The 23,003-nt window shown below is 46.6% G+C and overlaps 1 protein-coding gene across 1 annotated transcript in view; it reads left to right on the forward strand.

Annotated features, from left to right (window-relative positions):
- Positions 1-19,010, forward strand: part of LOC132077109 (cytochrome b-c1 complex subunit 6, mitochondrial) — a 202,379-nt gene extending 183,369 nt beyond the window's left edge. The window contains exon 4 of the mRNA XM_059478591.1: positions 18,996-19,010. Coding sequence (XP_059334574.1) covers position 18,996 — 1 coding nt within the window. The 3' untranslated portion in view covers positions 18,997-19,010. The remainder of the gene's footprint in view (positions 1-18,995) is intronic.
- The last annotated feature ends 3,993 nt before the right edge of the window (positions 19,011-23,003 follow it).

Genomic DNA, 23,003 nt, shown 5'->3' on the forward strand with positions numbered 1-23,003 from the left:
TTCACAAAAGTGGCCAATAAATTTCCCTTATGAATCCTGTTATCTGCACCATTAACCATTGATCATTTTTATGAGGTCACAACTTAAGGTGTACATGAATTTACACCTTAATTTGTGACCCTTTCCAAAATAATACATAGCCACTTGTGAACTATTCACCTCACAAGAGGCTCTGCTCATTTTTGCTGCTTCCTGCTGCCCTCAATATTTGTTTCTCATCAGACACTGTCCTAGCATCATGTGCCATTCAACTGTTTCATCCTTTCAGCACATACACAGAGAAATGGATAAACCATTAATGGCATGAAACTTTCCCCATGAAACTAAACAGAGTTCCAGTTCATTCCTTATGGAACTCTGGAATTTAACAAGAAAATAAGATGACAAAGTGACACTAAATAACCCAAAGACACGGTTTAGTCCTTCTGCTATAAATACCAAGATTTCCTAACAGCATCCAAAGAGCAACAGGAATGCCAGAAATTCAGATAGTCCCAAGTAACCCTTTCTATTTTCTCTTTTTTTTTTTGGTTGTGCTGTAGGTGATGTTTAGGATGTTGGGCAGACTGACCAGGTCTCTCCTTGTGTCCTTCATCAGTTTACTCTTTGACTCGTAAAAAGCTGAAACTGGGAGTATTGCATCTTTATTTGTTATCAGACTCCCACGTGCTCATGTTTCAGTGTGAGGATTGCTCTTCAAAGCCCTGGGTTGGATGCAACATTCCCCTGTTCTGTTGGTGACCTTCACAAAGAGCACTTCATGGACCCTTGGCTATCTCCAGGTGTTTGACTTGCACATCCCCTATTCAGCTCTGATCGTCCACTGGCCTTGGCTGTGCTCTCCTCTCTCTGGGAGTGCCCCATCACAGCATTTGGGATGTTTTCAAGCTATGGCCAAAGTTGTATTCCCCATTGCACCTCCAGAGCTGAGCTCTCAGTGAGCTCCTTTCTCAGTTACAGACAGTGACTCATTCTTCAGAGATCAGGCAAATCTCTTCCTTTCATTTAACCCCTTCTCCTCCCTGGAGCTGTGTTTGCCCAGCCATCCCCTTGCCTTGGTGTGGGTCCATTTTTTCTCTAGTCAATCCCTCCCCATCTCCTTCACATCTGTGGGACAAGTTCTCACACAGGCTTGGCAAGTCCATCCCTACTGCCAGAATTTGCCTGCACAGAATATCCCCAGTCCCAGAGTCCAAATATGTCCCAGGGGTTGTACATGACAGTCCTGTACACACTTTGTGTGGTGGGTGGCTGTGCCATGTACAAGTCCCAGCTGTGATGCCAAGTGATCAGGAGTGCCAGGGCCTTTTGAAATCATAGGTGGGGGAGAACCTGAAAACCTTTGATGCCAAATGTGTCCTGCAGCAGATTAGTCCCAGGTTTTAAACAATGGGCAGAGCACGAGGCAGAGCCCTCCTTCCCCACGCCCCCTCCACAGCTCTCTTCTCACCCAGAGTTTGGCTGCACAGACTTTTTATTTGCACACAGTTGTCCTTAAAAATAATAAGTGACTATTTGCCTGTTCAAAGCCAGAAACAAGTTGACCAATTGCTGCTGTGTTTTACTTCAGGGTATCCATCTAAAGGCAGGGAGAGAGAATCAGGCTATAATGGTTTGCCTGGCTTGAAAACTCCATTTTGGGCCGCGGAGAGTCATATTTCAGAGAGTATTGATCACAGTGCAGTTTGTGTTTCCTCACGTCCATGATCCTGTTTGCAGCCCTGTAAAATAATAACAGTACTCATGTCAGTAAGGTAATTACCATTGATCTAACACACTGTGACAAATTTTTCAGTCATGCCACTTGATTCATACTTAAAGTTATGGCACTGCTGACTGCTCCTTAAATAATTGAAGGATGCCCTTTGTAAATCAGCACACTCTTGCCAAAAAGTGGCAGTTTCTTCTTTGTTCCAGGCCTTGTTTCTTAGCTTCATCAGGGATTTCAAAATTAAACAGACAGCTTTCCACAGCCCACATAGTTCACACTTGGAGCAAATATCATCTGAGCTGGCAAATCACTTATGACACCTTTGTTCGAGAAAAGCGGGAAAAAAATAAGAAGAAAAAGGTTGGGCTACAGGGAAGATCAGAGTCTCTGTGGTTGGGGGTGAGGGTTGCTAGCAGGTGGTAACAACAAGAGAGATAAAGCCAAATTTGGTTAATTTGAAACACCCATGAAAGCACTCGTCATCCTCTTGTACTTGGGATTATTGAAGGCTGGAGAAGAGCAGTGAGGACAGTCCTGGTCTTCTGCTCCTGGATCCACTGGCTGCCCATGAGCAGAGCTTGCCAGCCTCTCTTCTGAGGAATTGTTTTGGGATCTGCACCTCCACTACACCAACACCCAACATGCTGAGGGGAAGCACAACAGCTCCCCGGCCTGGGCTCTCTGCACTGGTGCCCCCCAAAAATAATTGAGTTTTTGACTTGCCTCTAACACAGATATTAAATAAGACTCTTGAGCTGCCTTTGGGAGATGGTAGCACTAGCAGGCATGTAATCAAGAAGAGTATAGTTCTGAGTGCTTGGATCCATTGGCAGCTAACCATAAGCCAGTTTTCCACTAGTGAAGCGTGGACACTCTTCAAGGTGAGTTTGGGTCAGTTCACCACAGTTTTCATCAAATCGTCCTCCTTGGTTGTCAAGGAAGCCTTGGAATTTGTTTAAATTGGGCATCAAACACCATGAAGGACACATTTCTCATTGACATTGATGCATAGATATTTACTTTGGCTCTAGAGTACCTTCTGGAATAGTCACTCTCATTTTCCATAAAATATGAAGACCATATAGGGAGATAACCTTGTTGCTTTCCAAAGGTATTTCTCAGGAGAGCAATCTATTATAGACAGAGGTGCCTGTGGAGCAGTCAATAAAACCCCCACCTCTGTTGTCCCAGCAGATTGTCCCCAGTGACCAGACCCTTCCTTCTCAGCTCTCCTATTTAGAGATGTCCCCTTGCAGTGCATGGAGGACTTTGCTGCTGACCAGGGGTTTGCAGCTCAGGTTCAAACACAAACAAGGAAAGACTGATCAATGTCTGTCATCACCACAGTTCAACAGCTGCATCTTGGTTAGGAAGAAGATCTTGGCTGTGAGGGTGGTGAGGCCCTGGCACAGGCTGCCCACTGAAGTTGTGGCTGCCCCATCCCTGGAAGCATTCAGGGCCAGGTTGGATGGGGCAGCCACAACCTGGGCTAGTGGAAGGTGTCCCTGCCCATCCTGGGGGGGTTGGAACAAGGTGATGTTTAATGTCCCTCCTAGCACAAACCATTCTGTGATTCCATGAGGTGTGGTGGCTCTCATGGGACTCCTTGGGGAGCACGCAGACCTGCAGCAGCCACCGTGGCATTGCAGCCTTTGGAGAACAAATTGAGTGAACTGTCCTTCAGGAGAGCCTCCAGCCTGCTCCTTTGGCATTGTTGGGACACACAAAGCAGTGGCTCTGCCTTTGATCCACTCTGCTACCTGTGAAGTGTCCTCTTTTGTGGGCATTCTTGTACCTGCTTGGGATGAGGCCAGAACAAACAGAAAAGCACCTTAAAGGAGCTTACTGGGTAAGTCTAGGATTGAGCAAACAGCATGTTCCAGGGGTCAAATTTAATTCCTTCCTTCCTTTTGTATTCAGATTAGAGGCCAAGGTAGATTTGTGGAAGCCAGGACTCGTCAGCTAATGCTGCTTTTGCACTTAACCTGCAATTTACCCATCAGTAACAAATACATAAAAGACCAGCTAAGCTCTTCAAACTTCCAAACAATTTACCACACCATCAGATGGGCTCTTTAGCATCCAAGAGCACAACAGTCTGTTCACATCTGAGGAAAACATCTGCTGCCTAAAAGAAACCTCCTCAAAAACGCATCTGGCGAAATGAATGTGCATATTTAAAGGAATGTCATGTTTTGAGTCAATCAAACCCCTCAAAAATAATAATAAAAAGCCTTCCAAAGAGACTACTTGCCAGTGATGTATTGGCTTGGTTAAGAAGGGCTGTGTTTTCAGAGCCTCCTAAATTCCTCAACTCAAGTGCTGAGTGGAGGTTTATTAAGTGACCTGTCTGGATGTATATCTGCCTTGTCCCTGGTGGGGGTCCTGTGTTAAATTCCATCATTAAAACCTATTACTGAGCTATCAAAACCCGCTGTAATTCCATCTAATGACCTCATTTCCCTAAGCATAATTCAGTTCAAGGTTTGCTGATGTGGAGTCAGCTCTTGGTGGGCTGCAGCCCCTGAGCAGAGCAGGGGAGAAATCAATGTCTGCGGAGATGACAAGGCACACGGCCAGGGACTGGGGACCAAGAAACTATCCAATATCCCATTTCCTATCCAGTCTATTAGCAGCTGAAGTCAGCCAGGGCTCTGGCTTTGATTGAAGGCTTAGCTGAGACCAGATAGAGCAGGAGAAGCCCAGGCAACATGGCCACCAGGCGAGGCTCCATTCCAGCCAGCAGAAATCGCTCCTAAAAGTCGCTGTGCATAAAAATGGATTACTGCATTCAAAGTTCAAAATGTTCCTTTTATTTCATTTTAATTTTTTTTTTTCTCGGGGTGGACACAAGGAAAAAAGGAAGGAAAAAAAAAAAAGCCTTTCCTTTCTCCCCCCCCTCAATCCCCCTTCCACACACACCTCTACTTGCCATGAAATCATTTCGTAAATACAAAAAAGGCCCCTCAGGCTATTGGTGCCCAGACACTCATTTTTAGAGTGGATAATTGACTCCTTTCAGTTGATAATTCATAGCTTGCATATGCCAGCTAATACATCAGTGCCCAGAGACTCAGCGAGAGCCCCAAGCACAAATGGGAGAGAGGGGAAGGAAAAGGGAAAAAAAAAGAGAAAGAAAAAAAAAGAAATATTTCGGATGATAGATGAGTGCATTACGGCTTTATGAATGAATTATGTCCTGCAAATACCTTGAGCAGGAGAGGCTGTCGGCCTGTATCTATACTAATCTGGGAGGAATTATGACGATTTTCACATTAAAAAGGGAAAAGGGAAAGAATTAATTGAGCAATTGGGCCATTAAAAATGTATGTCAGCATGTTCTGTATGTCCATTTTCCAATTTATCATACGCTAGGAAGCTTCCTCCCAGGGTGACTGCCATTTTTCTTCTCTTTCTTGTGTTTGATCTTTTTTTTTTATTTATTGTTGGTTCCTGTCATACAAAACCAGCTCAGGATCATTTTCCTTCCCAGACAAGACAAAGTCTGGGAATTTTTTGCAATGACGAGTTTTCTTTGTGCTTGTGCTCCCTGTCAAAAAATAGGGGTAAGGGAACCCTAATGAATTTCTTCTTTGCATCCCATCCTACAGTCGGTGTTCTTAATTTAAGAAAAAGAAATTATTTCACCCTGTAGATTTTTATTCCTTTTCCATCTGAGGAAGTTTGAGATGAAGTTAGCGTATAAGTAGAAGTTTTATTTAAAAAGTAGTTTGCTAAGGCTGTCTCATCTGGAAGCACTGAGGGTGAGTGCCAGCGCATGCAAACACCTGCTCTGCACACATGAGTGAAATGCCACACACCACTGCTTGAAAAATTCACTGGCACCAACAATGCCCAGCCCCGGCACTGAGCTGTGGGTTGTATCCATTGTTGGCCAAAAATGCCTTTTGGATGGTTGTAGTACTTGTATTCCACAAAAATCTGCTGTGGAAAGTGTTAATAATTTTCTGAGGTCTGAGAAATTATGAAGTAGATTAAAAGAGTTTGCCAGTGGGGAAATGTTTTTAGAATAACAGCAATATTAGGAATTGTTTCCAACTCTGTAATTAGTAGGATTGTTTAAATAGCTGAAAGAAGAACAAATATTTGTTTTTCTGCTTTCATATACATAATATATTCCATTATATTGGCTAAAAATTTTAGTACCCTTAAAAAACAAACCTTAGAGACTACAAAAAAAATATCAGTAATTCAATCAATGTAAAAAAAATTCCTGTTTCAGACTTGCCAGCAAATTTCAAGCAGCCTGACCAACACATATTGTTTAACCTGTGTCTTCAATTTTCTAATCCAGGAATTATGCTTCACCTGAACTTCCCCTAATATAATTAGCGTGGTGTATTTGCTGAAACATAATGCGTTTACAGAATAATGTTTTATGCTGCAAAGCATATCTAATCTCTTCACACAAGCCACTCTATGGCAAATCATTTTATAATATGCAGAAAATTTTTGATATTGTTTATGTTCTTGTGTTTATGAGGTCTTTAATTGATTGTAAGCTGCTCTTTAAGTACTTAAAGATGTTTTTTAAATCCTATTAATTTTTTTGTCTTTTTTTTTTTCCCCAGACTTGTTAAATATTTGCTGATGTGGTAGCTGAAACATGAGAGTGCTGGAGGAGAATTTCAGCAAATTTTTGTGTTTGTATTCAGGACCTTTATGTGGGATATGCAGGTTTGTTGCCTTATTTGAAGTGCAGCAAGCCCCTAAATTCCCCTGGATCATGGTGTATCCGGGACTGGGAATTTGCTGTGGGTTTGATTTAGTTATTCTCTGCTCTGGTACACAATGAAGAGGTAAGCACATCTCAGTGCAAATGTCACCCTCCTGGATATCAGCTCTTTTTCAGCAGCTACTCTGCTGTACAGAAGCTTTTGGGAGGTCTTAACAACCCCTGTGAGAAGGCTGATGTGAAGCAGATTTCTGCCACTGCAAATCTTTCTGCTCTTTGAAACACACCTGTGTTCCCCCAGACTCTGCAGTTTTATACAGGGGAAAAAAAGCAGAGACTCCCATTGAGCATCACCCAGGAACATGTCCAGCTCTTGCTGCCACCTGACAAAGTGCCCTGGGCTCCCAGGCAGGTCCCAGCCCAGTTTTTCTCCTCCTCCCACTCAGGTAGGAGCCCTCTTCTCCAGCTAGGCTGGTCCTGGAGAGCTTGCATCCCTGTGGACAGTTCTGTCTTCAGCCAAACAATTCCTTTTCTGCCAAAAACAACCATAAATAATTTTGTCAGTAAATCAAGGCTCAGCAAGAAAATAGGAGGGAAGATCAAAGTCTACCTGCCTCCCCTCTGATCTTGCTATGGCAGCAGCCTCACCACCACCGCCAGATGTGGGATTTGGGGTCCTACATGGGTGCAGGCTGGAGGGGACCAGCTGAGTGACTGCTGGGAGAGGCAGGACACCCCTCTTTCCTCTGGGTTTCCACCAGCAGCCTTCACTCCTGGGGAGCCTGAGGAGCTGAGCTGCTCCACAGAGGGGAGGCTGAGTCGCATGGAAGGTGTAGGGCACACAAAGGGACCTGGTGGGTTTGTGCCAGGCTGTGCATGGGTGCAAATCCTGCTTGGGTCCTCCTGGGACAATGGGGTACAGCATGAGGTCACAAATGAGCCACAGTCCCATCCCTCTTCACACTCTGGCTGGCTCTTCTTGTCCTGAGCACTCCTGGCCTGCAGCACAGGAAGGATTTCACTGTGGGCTTTGTCCAGTAGGGGGAAATACCCAATAATACTAATTTCTTCATTCTGGGGATCATAACTTCCTAAAACCTGCATATCAGAAATGAACCAGACAGTGGGACATGTCCATGCAGTGCCACTGAAGAGCCCACTGCAGCACAGCATTTTTGGCCAGTGCCTCTATCCCCCAGACAAAGACGAGGGAGTGCTGCCCTCCCCACACAGCCTGAGCTGGAGATGGCTCCTTGGTGTGGCTCTGCAGGGTGAATTCACCCAGCAGGGCCTTCCACACCCTGAACAGCGTTCATCCAAAAAGCAGCACATCACTCTTGCTGATTACACTGTAGCCACATTGCTCTTCACAGAGAAAAGCAAGGCACAATTCTTCCCAAGGAAATTTCTGAGATTCACATTCTCTGAACCTCAGAGAAAGGAAAAACAGTTCTTATCATTTGCTGTGCCTGTGTTTGTGCCAAAGTAGAATGCAATATGGAGATTGTTTACCCAGAGTGATGGTGTTTTGGTTCCTTGGCCTATCATGGCCTACCATGTGTGTGTGTTGGGCCTGTTGGGGGACAGTCACGAGACTCTGTGCAGTTCAGTGCTTGCAGATTCAGTTTAGATGTAGTGTAATATAGTGTTATATAATATAGAATAATATAGTATAATAAAGTAATTAATTAGCCTTCTGATAAGATGGAGTCCTCCCCATCACTTCTCCCAGCCACAGGGATCCCTGCAAATGCTATAGCCCATGCCTTCTTGTGGAACCACACAAAGGATTCATGCCAGCTGGAATCCCATTAGGAGAGGAACACAAGTTCCCCAGCTTACTTAATATCAGGTTTCTGGCACTTGGCTGGCTGAAGTAACCTGCAGAAGATGGAATGTCCTGTTCTTGCCTTTGCCACTGACAGGAGCAGGCATTTCCAACCCAGCCTCCCCCAGACCTGCTGAGGCATGCACAGACCTGAGGGTTGTGCACAGCCTCTGCAGCAAGGCTGCTGCTCTGCTCTCCCTGTGCCTTAGCTGCTCATCTTTCAGGTGGAGATGCAGAAATGTGGATTTGTTTTCTTGGTGGATCCCACAAAAAGGCATCAGTGAATGTTCTGCTGGACAAACCCTATGCGCAAAGGTGGCTGAATCATTGAAGACACCAATGTTAGGAAAGTTGTGAGCATGCAAGTCCTGTGGTTTTTCAGCATATTTCCTCTTCTGTTGGGATCCAAGGAAAGCTGTCCAAACTAGGATATTGCTTATCCATGAAGAAACTATTCCCATTTTTTCTCATGGCCTCTCAGTGGGATTTGGGCTCCTCTAACCTCAAAGCTATCTCAGAGCAGACATTGCTGAAAGTATTCCCCAATTACAGCCTGAGTGAGGAACAAGTGAAAAGCCTTCAAAGTCAAAGAGACTTTTCTCTGTTATGCTTCCTGGAGGAAGGGAAAATTCACCTTCAGAGGACTTAAATTTAGTATCAGATGATTTTATGCCTTTTGCCTGATGTATTTATTATTTTATAGTTAATCAAGCAAGAGAAAGGCTGAATATATGTAGATAAAAAAGTAATGTACTACAAGAATAGTAGTGTTTTTCTCTTTTTTTTTTCCCTGAGAGGAAAGAGTTCAGTAACAGACTAAAAAATATAGTTGCCTTTTGTTTCATTTAGAAACAGACTATTTTCTTTTAAAAATCCTCAAATGTCCCATTTTAAGGAGTATCTATAAGTAGTTTCAACTCTTGTATCCCAAAAATATGGAACAGAATCTGTTGACTGACATTGTAGGAGACTCACAAAGATAATGGCACTTCCTGTGGAAAAAAAAGTGGAAATTAAATAAAAGTTGGGATATCTGGAGAAGCCCTTGCAACTGGAACAGTTTCTTGCTGAAGCCAACAGAACACCCTGACTCAAGTGAATCTCTGTCCTGCTGTTTCAGTACCTGAGATGACTCTGCACACTCATGGTCCTGCTCAGCAGGATTTAAGAACCAATTAGACATAATTTGCCTACTTTTTGCCAGACCTCCATCACTAGCAGCACCTCCTACTGCATTCCACAGGGGGACAGAGCAGAGCTTCAGTGGCCATGTGGGGCTGAGATGTTCAGAAGACTCCTGCATCCAGCCAAGAAAATGGGTCAGGGATGTGGCACCTCTCTGAAGCCAAGCCAGCACTGAAAGCCACCAGAAAAGCCCCCACATCCAATAAATGCCATTTCTCCACCCAGCTTTATATCAGTTTTTTTCTGCAATGAGGTTTTTTTTTTGTTTTTTTTTTTTTTTTTTTGAGAGAAGGGTTCATTATTATTAGTGATAATGAAATCAGCCATGCCCTTTTCTCCACCTGCCTCCCCCCAAATCTCTGTTTGGTTACCTGCTGCTTCAGGGATCCCACACTCACCCTGTGCTGATAACTGGGGAATGGCACCTTTCTTATTGAGCAAGGTGGCAAAAGCAGCTTCCAGTGTCAGGAATTTCTTCCAGACATTCAGCATCTGTATTTAAATTAAGAGGCTTAAAGCTCTCCTGAACTTTCCCAGGTTTTTAATTTCAGTTTAACTTCAGGAGTGAGGTTTTAAGCCCGGGATGTCATATCCGGAGTGCCATCTACTGCAGCTTCCAGGGACTGCCACCAAAGCTGAGCCTGGAGGAGCAGCTCACCTGGAATTCTGGAGAGAGCTGTTTGTGGGCAGGTAATATGGGAGAAACTCAACAGCTCAGGAACACTGAAAATAGTGTGAATGAAGGTTGTTTTTTTGCTAAGAATGTGAGGTAATGTGGGGTAACCCCAGCGGGCAGCTCAGCACCACACAGCCCCTGGCTTGCTGCCTCCCAGAGGGATGGGAGAGAGGGAATTGGAAGGGTGAAAGTGAGGAAACTCAAGGGCTGGGATAAAGACGGTTTAACAGCAAAAGCTGTGTGTGCAGGCGAAGCAAAATAAGGAACTCATTTGCTGTTTCCCATGGGCAGGCAGGTGCTGAGACATCCCCAGGAGAGCTGGGCTCCCTCGTGTGCGAAAGCGACTTGGGATGACCAACACCATCACTCCAAACACTGCTCTTTCCTCCTTCTTCACACTGCTTTTATTGCTGAGCACAACATCACATGGTGTGGGTCAGCCCTGTGGTCACTGTGGTCAGCTGTGCTGGCTGTCCCCTCCCGGCCTCCTCACAAGGGTGTGGAAGAAGCAGGAAAGCCCTTGTCTCTGTTCAGCACTAGCTAAACATCCCCCTGTCAACACAGCTCTGGTCCCAAATCCACAACAGAGCAGCATCCAAACTACTTGGAAAAAAATTAATTATATCCCAGACAAAACGAGATGAAGAGAAAAAAAAAAAAAAAGAAAAAAAATAAAAGAAAGAAAAAGAAAATAAGTTTGTACTTCTTACACCTTGAAGTTAATGTGAATGTGTGAAAATAAAAAGGAAAAAAAAATTCCATAAACTAAAGACAAAACAACAGATTAACTAGCTCTTTAAGCTCGAGGCATTTTATGATGCTGTGACACAGAAAAAAGTTTTTAAGTTCAAAACCCCAGTGCTGGTGAAGTGAGATCATGGCCAAAGGAGAAGGCCAGGGCTCCTCCAGCCCTGCCACACCCATCACTCATGGCCACACAGCTTTCCTGTCCTCCAGAGGTGGCCACAGCACCAGAGAGCCCCTGGCAGGTGGGACATGCCAGTGGGACCCTTTGGAGCTCAGTTTTCACTGCTCACCTCGAGCCTGCCTTTTGGGCCAGGTGTTCTGGCAGCCAAATCTCCTTGGAGTCTTGCTATTGGGGCAAGGGTTCTCTGATCTTGGTGGGCAGCACAACCACACTGCCAGCCACATGGTAAAAGCGGAGCTTGTCGGGATTTATCCAAATTGAGCAGATGAGCAGGTGTGGCACATCTGCCCCAGCTGTGGGTGAGCTGGCAGCCCTCATCTCCCGAGGATGCAGGGCACCCACAGCCTCAGAGCCGGCAAATGCAGCTGCAGCTGGGGAAACGCGAGGAGATGCGAGGAGATGTGAGGAGCTGCTCATAGCAGCGGAGCGAGCTCCATCTGCTGCCCAAACCCGGCAAGCAGCGAGCAGAGCTGCTCCTCCTGCATCCTCCCCAAAAAAATCCTGCTGTGTGCAGAGCAGGACCCGCTGCATTCCCTCAGCTTAATTCTTACACCTGACCATCTTAACTGGGAGCCTTGTGCCATCAGCGTGCCTTGTGCCAGCCCCTGGTGTCCCCAACATCATCCCTGGGAACCTGGGGGTCCAGGGGCTCACAAGCTGGTTGGGGGCTCACAGCATATTGGGGTCACACAGCAGTTTGGGGTCACAGCATGTCTGCTCACCTGTAGCCACGTGAAATATTTACCCTGTCTCTTTGTCATTGCTGCCAGCCATAATTGGGGTGAACTGGGTAAATTTTCTGTCTTTTGAGTGATTTCTTGCAGGCAGATCACGTGGGTCAGTGCAGCTATGTGGGTGCCTGGCTTTGGCTGAAGGATTGCTATAATCCCTATAAATTCATTAGCATTTATCAGCTCCCTGTTTGTGGCTGCACTGCTCTGTCTCCCCCTTTCTTGCCCTTCTCCTTCCAGGGAGCAAAAAATTTAGCACTGCATTAAAGCTGGAGAGCTCCCGGGCGATGAGCTGGGGAGGGAGGATAATTCCATTTCTTGTCAGAGTGGTTCAGGGGGAAGTTGTGGGCAATAACCACGGCTCAGAGCACAGGCTCCAGCAGTCCAAGCTTGTGAGATGGCACAGGGGGGAAAAAATGGGAATAAAAAAGAGCAGAGGGATGCTGTGGTGCCCAGGCTGGGGTTTCCTCAGTGACTGTACATGGCAGGGGCAGAGCAGGGAGCTGCTTTCATTGAAGGGTTGAACTCGATTATCCTGCTCAAATATCTTCCAACTCAGAGTAATCTGTGATTCTGGGATAGTATTAATGGATCCAGCAGGAAATTAACATTTTTGGAGAAGAAAATGAGATCAGATGAGACTTTTCAGTCAGGTCAGGTTTCTGGTATTGGTAGGAAGAAGCAGTCAGCTATGGCAGTGGGGGCAGGACCCTCTTCATGGCAATGGGGTGGACTAAGACAGCTGGAAGTGACTGTCAGGCCATGGGCCAGCTCCTCTGAGCTCAGGTTAGGCTGGATTAGTGTGTCTGTCTCAGCTACTCTGTCAGCAGCCACTCACATTTTGCTGCAAAGTTTGGAAGATAACTGTTACATCTGCTTATCCTGGCTAATGTTGGGGACCAGAACTTATCCCCACTGTCCTTTACTATCAGCTGTGATCTCAATAACCAGCAAATTCCATTTGTGGACAGTAATTTTACCAGGAGACCAAAGACACCACAGTGCTGTGGTCATCACTGATCATGAGCCCAATATCTGGCTGCTGCAATATCTACAATTCCCCCAGTGTTGTGCTGTGCCAAATTTCACACCCCGACCCAGCAGTGAGGGTTGATAGGAGAATCTGAGCTGAACATTCCTGCTCTTCTTTTTCAGTTGTGCTTCCTGCTAGTGACACCTGCCAGCCCCATCTGGTAGCACAGGCACTGGGAACTGCCTCGTTTCCCTGTGCTCTGAGCAGGATTTGTGTTTCCTACAGCTCCTGTGCCCAGGATGCAGCACCAGCTCTTAGCTAAGGTTGTGTTTTAGTCTGAGGATCCCTGTTCAGCCCCCTGTTCAGGGTCTTTTCCACCTCACAACAGCAGCAAAGATCTCTGGTTGCTCTGCTGGGGGGTGTCAGGGGCTTTGCTGCTTTTTGTCAAGTGTGGGGAAGGATTCTAGGGATGAGCATGGGACGTGGTTCTTGCAGGGATGTGGGATATAAATGACCTCCAGGGTTGTTCTGTGAGTCTAGAAAGTCCCTGACATCCCCAGATCTGCATTGCTGTGGGCTGAATTGCCTCCAGAAAAATTCTCACAGAAGTGTTTGGCTCTCACCTTGATGCATGAGGTTTTTGAGGCATCGAGTGCTCGGACATCACCCCTCACTCACCAGAGGCTGTTTGCTGAGCTCAGCACTGCCCTGGCTGGTGGCAGCTCCCCACTGTGCTGTGCCAGCTGCTGGGGCCACCCTGCAGGGCCACAGCCTCCCAGGGCTGTGTCCAGGACATTTCTGGCCTGGCCCATGCAGAATTTGAGAGCTGAAGTGCCAGGTCAGGATCTCTTCTGGAGTTTGCAGATTGTCAGGTCAGAGCTCTTTGCTCTAGAATCTCTGTCATGCTCAGATAGGTCCGTGTAGCAGCAGGATGACATCTGGGCATCTACCTCCAGCAATTGCTGCTGAAAGGCTGATGGGATTTGTTTCCTTTATTTCCCAAGGACTCCTCTTGCAGCCTTGGGTATAAATTTCCTTCAGTTTATTCGTTAAAGGCTCTGCTCCTGTGCTGTGTTTAGGCTGTCAGCAGTTGCCTTGGACATTTAGGTCAATCACAGATATTATTTCTGTCTCTGGAGCTGGCAACTCTCATCCTGGGCCTTCAGTTTTGTGCCTTGCCTATAAATAAAGCCCCATTCATTCTCAGGGCAGTGGAAAGAGGCAGTGAGGAGCTGGAAGTGCTGCTTTCATGGGGGAGGGGCTCATTTCAAACTGCTCAACCCCACAAAGAATTATCCAGGCCCCTATCAAGCATCCCTATTGCTTTAAGAGGAATTCTGGTGAGAATGAGAGGTATAAAACCAGACATTAGAGTTGGTGGAAGGCAATTTGTATTTGCAGCTCGTCACTCACAGGCTGAACAAAAGTCTGCGTGGTGGAGACTGGAAACAACTGAATGAAGACAGGCACAGGCAGAGCCTGAGGGGTGCAGAAACATTTGTGTGTGCTGGTTTATCACACAGCTGCTGTTCCTGGAGGGAAGGAGCCCCCAGAAGCAGGAATCTCACCAACCCAAAGGCTTCAGGATCTTGGCTCATGGCAGTCAACATTCTTACTGCTGACAAATACCAGTTCCCAGACCCAAACTGACAATAGGCTGTTGGGTCTTTTCCTCTGCAGGGGAGTATATTGACACTGAAAATACAAACCAAACAACATTTAAATCCAAGTCCTAGAAAGGGGTGTCTTCTGGTGGATGCCAGGTTGCTCAGCTCAGAGGGATTTGGATAACAGCTACAATAAATGGTTGTTAATTTGGGTGGTCATCATTCTGCTGCCATTTCTGCTCTAATGGGCTATGGATTCAGATCTATGCATTGGTGAGTGGAAGAAAATGTACGTAGAAGGGGCAAAGTTTTTTCAAATTATTCTGGTTACAAAAAATTTCAAGCATTGTCTAGGAAAGGGAAATGAGAAAATTCATTGCAAAACTCCTAAACAGCACATCAGGCAGGTGTCTTTTACTGTAAATTACTCCTGCCCCAAAGCAGCAATGATAATAAGCTCTAGATCTTTGTTTAATCTCTTACTTCCTTAAGAGTGCCTGCATATTGTTTTGTCATTTATTGGAGTCATTTTGCAAAGTGGATCCTGGGTGTTTTCACAAAAGGTTTACCTTGCACATGATTGATTAAGAAGATTTTCTTCCAGATGCTCACATATCTCCCTGCTGCATATGTTAGACCTGAGCACTTTTTATTTCCTTGCAAGGGAAATGAGCTCTGACAAACGGGGATGAGGTGAACATCACTTTATTTGAGGGCTGAGGTGAGGGCAGGGGCCAAAGAGAAGAAATTTCTCTGGGTTTGCCTGGGTCTATCTCTTCTCAGTATTTTTTCTTTGCACTCCCACTCCTTAATATTTGTTTTGTACATTTAAATAATATCCCAGGCACCTGGTGATTACTGTATTACTGCACTGCAATGATCAAAACAACTGACAGCCCTCTGCCTTTAGATTTCCAACCACAACAGTGAATTATGGGCCAGATTTTGGCAGGAGGATCCCAAGAAGCTGTTGAGGGGGAGGACTGCAAAGCATCTGCTGTGCCTGAAGGCAGGTGGAGCAGCCCTGCTGCCACCCTGCATCCCCTGCACCCTGAGCGTTGCCCCTGGCCCCCTGCATGGTCTGGGCTGCAACGCTGCTCAGCATGGATTGATCCCCCCATCCTGCTCAGGAGGGCACAGATTTCCCTGTTAGCTGCAGTTCCTACCCACCAATGATAAATCCACCAGTGAGAGCCCCAGCTCTCTCTGTCTGCTTTGAGTGTCCCCCCTAATTAGCCCATATTTAACCATTACAGTTGATAAAAGGCAGGGACGTGTTGCAGCCATCCTCGAAATCATCTTTTGTCCAGATGGCCCACAAAGTACATTATAAACCTCATTAACAGATTGCACCAATTAATTAACAGATATGGGAATCACTTTGCTCACCACCCAAGGCAACTGCCTCTAGGAGGGAGCACAGCCAGGGAAGGACTCACAAAACTCATCCCCAGCTGAAGGCCAGGGAAGGGATCAGGGTCAGCAACACCAGATTTGCCACTGTTTCCCCCAAACTTTAACTATTTTTAAAATTTATTATTTCAAAATCTGATTTGGGGGAAAATGAAAGCTATTTTCCTGAAGGATTTACCCATGTCTGTCCCAAACTGGGAACCATGTGGCTGGAAATGGAGCTGCCTTTCAAACCTTGGCAACAGGAAGCAGTTCCCTCATGGCCTTTGATGTATCTTTAGCTGGGTGAAGTTGCATCTTCTTTTTTATTTTTACTCCAAAGTAAGCAGATTACCAAACATTTTTTTCCTCAGTCTAAAGATCAGTACCTATTGATGACTCTGTAATGAATTTGTACTCCAGGCTATTCATTGCCTTGCAGATGTTTAACCATAGGATTCCAGTGCAGAAGGAGATCGATAGATGTTTAGATTAAATTATCCCACTGTTTCAAAACCCAAATAATCACTGCTTGAGCTTGTTTGGTTTGGGCCCAGGACAAAAGTCAATTCCTTCCCTGTGGACATTTCTATAAAATACAGTTGACATAAGAAATGATGAGACTCTGGAAAACTAGATTGAGCCATAAATATTCATCTCTGCAGCGGATCCGAGAACAATAACTTAACTTTCTTTAATGCCCAGCTCTCAGGGTGCTTAAAAAACTCTCTATTCTTGGCAATCCTCAGATGTTTAACAATTCAGAGCCCCTAATCCATAACTTGGGAGGGAAAAATTAAGATTTGGTTAGAATAAATCCCTGGCTGATGGAGTTAGAGGAGCTTCACTGTGGCATTTGCAATCAGCTAAAAAGAGCAGAAAAGGATGGAGAAGATGTCCCTGCCTGTAGGTATCTGTGGCTACTCCAGATAAGCTCTCCTACCATTTTTCCTGGTTTTAAGTTGCTAGGACAAGCATCTTCTACAAACATTTGCATGCCTTTGCCAGCAATTTTCACCTCCTCTTCTTCACCTGAGCCCTTCCTGGCTCTTTTCAGCCCAAGGAACCATGGCAGCCCCTCTCCTGCTGCTTGAACATCTGTGCTCAGGGGCAGGAGAAACCTTTCCTGGCCAGCTGCAGTCACAGGAAGATGTGGTATCCATTTATCCTGTGAAACCTGTGCCTGGTTTGCCCGGGATCAGAGTCCTGGACCCCTCCGTCCCTCCTGGCTGGGATGGGATGGGAGCTGTGCTCTGTGAGTGCAGCTGGGCAGCAGCACTGCCCATGTCAGGGTGTTTGTGTGCCCGGATTTTCACCTGAGCAGGGCAAATCCCACTCCCAATCCCAAAAGTCACTCGGGGGATCTGTGTGCTGATCAGGGGAGAGTCCTGCAGCACATCCCCAGCAGATTTGGGACTCTGATCTCTCCTCCTGCTGCTTCTCCTCAGTTCTCCTCTGCCTCATCTGCCCCTCCCAGGGATAAAGTGACACATTGCAGGGGGGTCTCTCTCTGCTGAGCTCTCCCCTGGTTTTCCCAGTGCCTTTTTTCCTTCGTTTCTTGCTGGCAAAGAGCTCAGTTGTTGTTATAGCAACCTCAGTGTGGTTAAGTCTCTGGAGGCAAGGTTTATAGGGAGAGACAATATATTTTATTAGACTGCCTGATAAAGCTAAAAGAGGAATATAAAAGAGAAAGGAAAAAAAAAGAAAAAGAGGGGAAGAGCAGCTCCCTGGTTCACAAGCTCATTGCAGGTCCCCAGAGCTGTGGGCAGAGGGGAACAAAGCAGGTACAGAGGACAAGGAGGTGACACTTGGGGACTTGTAGGCATCAGAGAAGGGGCAGAGCTGGCACAGGCTTGGCCAGGCTGACAGAACAGCAGCCCAATAGCCCAGCAGTTCCAAGGATGCTAAATCTGGTTTTATCTGGTGGGAAGCAGCGACTCAGTGGGAAAAGAGACTCGTAACCTATGTTGTCTCTCCCTGCCAAATGCCAGCACTGTCCTGGTTTGCCTTCACTACCCAGTGCCTTCACAGCATCCCTCAAGCTGCTGCAAGAACCACTGCATCCAGTGCCAGAATGGCTCCAGTCCCCTTGATGCTCTGTGCATCTGATTTTAACCTCTGGTGAAGCTGCTCAGAGCAGACCTTGGCAGCACCCAGCCTAAGTGTTCCTCTTGGGTGCCCTCCCCACCTGATGTGTCAAAGGCAGCAGAAAACACTTCTGGTCCAATCCCCAGCCCAATTCCAGCCCTTGGCTGTGCCTGCTGGCTCTCAGCTCTCCTTCCAGTGCCTCTCCAGCAGCACTGAGTGTCTCCTTGCTCAGATCCCACCTGATCTGCTCTGCTCCTCAAGATCTGATCCTGGCATCCATCAAGCCAAGTCACTGCTTTAAGGTGCCTCATCCCTCAAGCAGACAGCTCCTGATGTTGGTACCTCCTCATCAATCAGTCTGGAGAAAACCCACTTTCCATACAGCTGCTGCTCACCTGAATGGGATCTACTTCATGAGCTGAACTGTCATTCAGACTGGCAGTTTTCAGTTAAATTCATGGCTTGATGATAATTTTATGTAAACACTGAACCCAGGGCAAAAAGCTTTGCAGGCAGTGATGTAAGAGCTCTTGTCTTGCTGCCTGATGTTTCTAAACTTCAGTGTTGCTCAATGGGTAAGTCACCTTTCACTTTGCATCTTCTGTTCTGTTTAATGAGGCCCTTGTAACCTCCTGAGCAGAAAAGCAGATCAGGCAATAACTCATAGCCTCTCTGCTGAAGCAAACACAAGCACTTTAAAAAATGTAAATTAATTCAGCGTTAAACAGGTGGCTCTGGAGAAGGATGGGTTTGCAAGTGGCCCAACACAATGATGTAGGATGGAGTCAGCTCCCCAGGGGCAAAACCAAAAAGAGAAGCAAGATCTGTGATCTGTGGTGACTGATTACTTTTTTTTTTGTTTGTTTTGTTTTGTAAGAAGGGGGAAATTGCACAACTTTAAGGTAGTGGAAGGCTTCCTGTATTTTAATAGCTGCAGGAAATTCTGGTTTGACAGTTTGGGTGACCACAGATGCTCAGGGATGACACCATCATTTGAGGTGATGCTGGGTGTTTCTGGGTGCAATTTGGCCCTGTAAGCTTGGCCTAAGGTGGTAGGGACTGGACTCTGGCAAAGGGGCAGAATCCAGACTGAGACCAGCACAGAGATGTGCAGATAAAAACACACAGAAAATGGGGGAAGCAGCAGCCTCACTGGTGTCTCCGTGAGCACCATTAGCAGATCATTAAAAAAAAAAAAACCCACCACAGGGAGAATCCATGTACCAAGGAGACCTGTCACAGACATTTTTTATGAAAAATCCTTTCCTTAGGATTTTTCCTTCTGAGAAGCTGAGAGGCCTCAGGAACAAAATGTAAACAATGATTATCTGCTGCTGTGGAATGCAACAGGTGGATCTGTGACTGGCCCATGTTGGTTGTTTCTAATTAATGGCCAATCACAGCCCAGCTGGCTCGGACAGGAAGTCTGAGCCATGAGCCTTTGTTATCATTCTTTCCTATTCTGTTTTTAGCTAGCCTTCTGGTGAAATCCTTTCTTCTATTCTTTTAGTTTAGTTTTAATATAATATATATCATAAAATAATCAATCAAGCCTTCTGAAACATGGAGTCAGATCCTTATCTCTTCCCTCATCCTAAGACCCCTGTGAATACGGTCACAGAGACGTTTCCAACACCTATTGTGTACCCACTGCAGGCTTGGCTGATGAGGAGAAAACCCACCCAGCTCACAACTGTCCCCCAGGTAAGGCCTCAAGGCCAGAAGGGGCAGGAATGCAGGCACTCACCTGCTGGAGTGAATGCAGAGGAGGCCATGAGGATGCTCGGAGGACTGGAGCCCCTCTGTTAGGAAGAGAGGCTGAGAGCTGGGGTGGTTCAGCCTGGAGAAGGGAAAACTCTGGGGAGACCTCAGTGCAGTCTTCCAGTATTTGAAGAAAGCTTACAAACCAGAGCAAAAGAGGCCTTTTACATGGGCAGATAGTGATGTGAAAAGGGTGCTTGGTACTGATTGCACTGGCACTGGTTGCCCAGAGAAGTTGGGGCTGCTCCATCCCTGAAAATGCTCAAGACCAAGTTGGATTGGTCTTTGAGCAACCTGGTGCAGTGGAAAGTGTTCCTGCCCATAGCAGGGAGTCAAATCTGGATGATACTTAAAATTTCTTGGCACCATAAACCCCGTTGCAGTTTGGAAGAGACAACCAGGCTTGACCACAGGACATGCAAGAGTTAAAGGCTCAGCCTTTGGCAGACACTGAAGTGCTTTTTGAGGACTTTCACCTTAGCCACAGAAAGGGATTGACATGGAAGGATGATGACACTGTACCCTAGATGGAGAGGTTGCATTCTTCCAGCACTGCATTCCCTTGTCCTGAGTGCTGCAGCACACAGGCTGCATGGTGCCATCCTGTGCTGCTGCTGCCTAATTGGATCAAACTGGCTCTGATTGCATTTAGGAGCTGATAAATGGCATATCTGAAAGCCACTGGTGTGTTACAGCCAAAGTGTCTCTTGCTGTAGGGAGTTAATTAGAGCCAAGGCTATAAAGCTCTTTTTGCTGCTGTGGAACTCAGCTTTTGGGGGCAGCTGGAGGCATCATCTGCATGGAAACCATCTGAGGAGCCCACACAGGCTTGCTTTCATTTAGAAGCAGAGTTACCACAGCAGTCCCAATAACCCGTGAAGCTGAAATGCGAAACCTTGCTCAGAGCTTGTCTAGAACTCATCCCCAAAGCAGGTTTCATTGGAATGTGTTGACTCCCTGACTCATGTATTTTTGGTGAGAGTCCTTGGTTTCCACTGCATTTTTTCTGCAGAGTTTTTCTGCATTTTTTCTGATACTGAAAGGGTATCATTGGTCTGGGATGTTGGACACACAGGGGAAAAGCAAGGTTAGAAGATTATGAAGAAACTGTGAGAGTCAAATGGGCTTGAGGTATTCTTGTGGCTCGCTCATATGAAAAACAAAAAAAGCCATTTCAACCCTTCAATCCATTTCTTTGGTGAATCCCCTGTCCCCAAGGCTCCCTCACCCATGACAGCATCAGAGATTTGTGAATGTGAAGTGGGTTGACCACAAACCCACCTCAAATGCAGAATGCAGGGGCAGACAGACACCAGTCCTCGGTGCCAGGGGATGTGCAGGAGCCCTGTGGTAGAATGCACAGCATCCCCAGGGCCCTGGAGAAGGCTGCCCAGCCCTTTCCATTGCTGCCTGCCACAGCTCTGCTCCCATGGGACACACGAGCTGCTCACCTCACCCTGTGGCCGTGGGGATGGACTCAGTCCCTCAGGAAGCTGCCTCTGGCTTGGTACAGATAAGTTCCTATCCCATCTCCCTCACCCTGCTTCACACATCATGAAAGAAGACAGATCACTGCTGTTCTCACTCCAGACAGCCCATCATCTCCTCTGAGCGACTCTTCACTTTTATTCACACAGATCCAGGCTCATGAAATGCAAACCAAGTGCCTTGGGTGGTTCCCTGCCCAGACCCATGACACCTCTGCAGGGTCTGTAATTGCTGTTCCAGGCAGCTCCTGCTCACCTCAGCAGATATCATCTTCCTGCCTCCAGAAATGTGTTTTATCACTCCTGCTCTCCAAAGTGAAACAAAACCTTTTCCCCAGAACATGGAAATATAACAGAATAAAAATTCTTACACAAACTACACAAACCCAGCCTCCCAGGCTAGGCTGGCACTGTTGATGGGAACTTTTTCTCTGCCATTTTCCTGCAGGTAATGACAGAGGAAGGACAGATGGCTGGGGAAAGCTGATGTACTTCTGTCCCCCCAGCTACAGGTCTGCCTGGAAGGGTGGCTGTGTGCCCTCAGCAGAAAACACATCTAGGAAAAGGGGAACTCTGCTGGGTGAGTCATAGGATGCACTAACTCTGTGCAGGGTTTTCTCCTCTGCCACCAAATCCTTGTGTGACCTTGGTCACATCACTTCATCTCCTGGCACATCCAGTTCCCCACATCCAAAACATCCCTTTTGCCTGTTTATTTCCACTCAGACTCCCAAGTTTTGTTGGAACAGCTTCCTGCCATGCTTTGCACCCACAGATGCCTACACCTCTGGGTCCCTGCATCACTCTGAGCACCGATGTAGTAAAACCCAGAGTGCCTGGCTTTCAAATGCCCTTTAAAATGTGAGGATCAAGATGTATGCCCTTATTCCCATTTATTCCCTCCACCTGCTGCTGCTACCTTTTTCCCTGTGGGGAATAATGAGGCAAAATATTTCATACAGAATGGGCTCTCTCCTTTTCTCTCCTCAGCACTTAGCACCTGCTCATTAATGAATGTACACCCTACACATCGACTGGGGCTGGTGCTGAATTGAACTTTGAATGCCTTTTCAGTGCCATAGCCTAGTTAATAATTACTTCTATGACTCACTCAACTCCATGCTGCTGGAGCACCATTAGGAGAATTGACAGCAAAATAACAGAAACATTAAACCTAATGATTTTGCGAGTGTTAAAGTGCTCCCAGTGTCACCAAAGAAGAGCCTTTCCCTCTGGCAGTTGTCTCCCCCACTCCCAGGGGGGTGTTTTTTTCCCATCCCTGGCATCACAGAGGCACATCAGCTGGCTGGTCCTTTGAGGTTTGGCAGCAGGAGTGTGGGGTGCCCACGTGTGCCATGTGTGCACAGGCAGACACCAGCCCCGTTTCAGAATGGAATCATAGAATCTACTGGGCTGGAAGGGACATTAAACATCAGCCAGCTCCAGCCCTGCTGCCGTGGGCAGGGATGCCACCCACTAAACTGGGTTGCTCAGGGCTCCATCTAGCCTGGCCTGGAGCACTTCCAGGGATGGGGCATCCACAGCTTCCCTGAGCAGCCTGTTCCTGTTCCTCACCACCTTCTGAGGAAGGAATTTCTTCTTAACATCTAAATCTCTCCTCTTTTAGTTTTAAAAGAACTTCTTCCACCCTGTTCCATCACTATCTGCCTGTTGCAGATAAGAAGTTGCTCTGACAATTTTTTTCCCATGAGCAAACTGTGACAAGTTCAGTTTCAGTGTGGTCTGGCATCTCCCCACTGCCCCTACATCCTGGAGTGCCCCTGCACCAACCATGCCCTGCCAGAAGCCCACAGGCTCACTGTCAGCTTGCCTAAATCCTCAGGGAAAACACTCCTGGGTTTTCCTCCCTGTGTCACAGGGACAGAGGGTCACCCCCAGCCTTGCTAATGTGTGGCTGGTAACTAATAATGGGAGTTACC

This window comes from Ammospiza nelsoni, chromosome 9 (genome assembly GCF_027579445.1).
Source record: "Ammospiza nelsoni isolate bAmmNel1 chromosome 9, bAmmNel1.pri, whole genome shotgun sequence".
NCBI lineage: Eukaryota > Metazoa > Chordata > Aves > Passeriformes > Passerellidae > Ammospiza > Ammospiza nelsoni.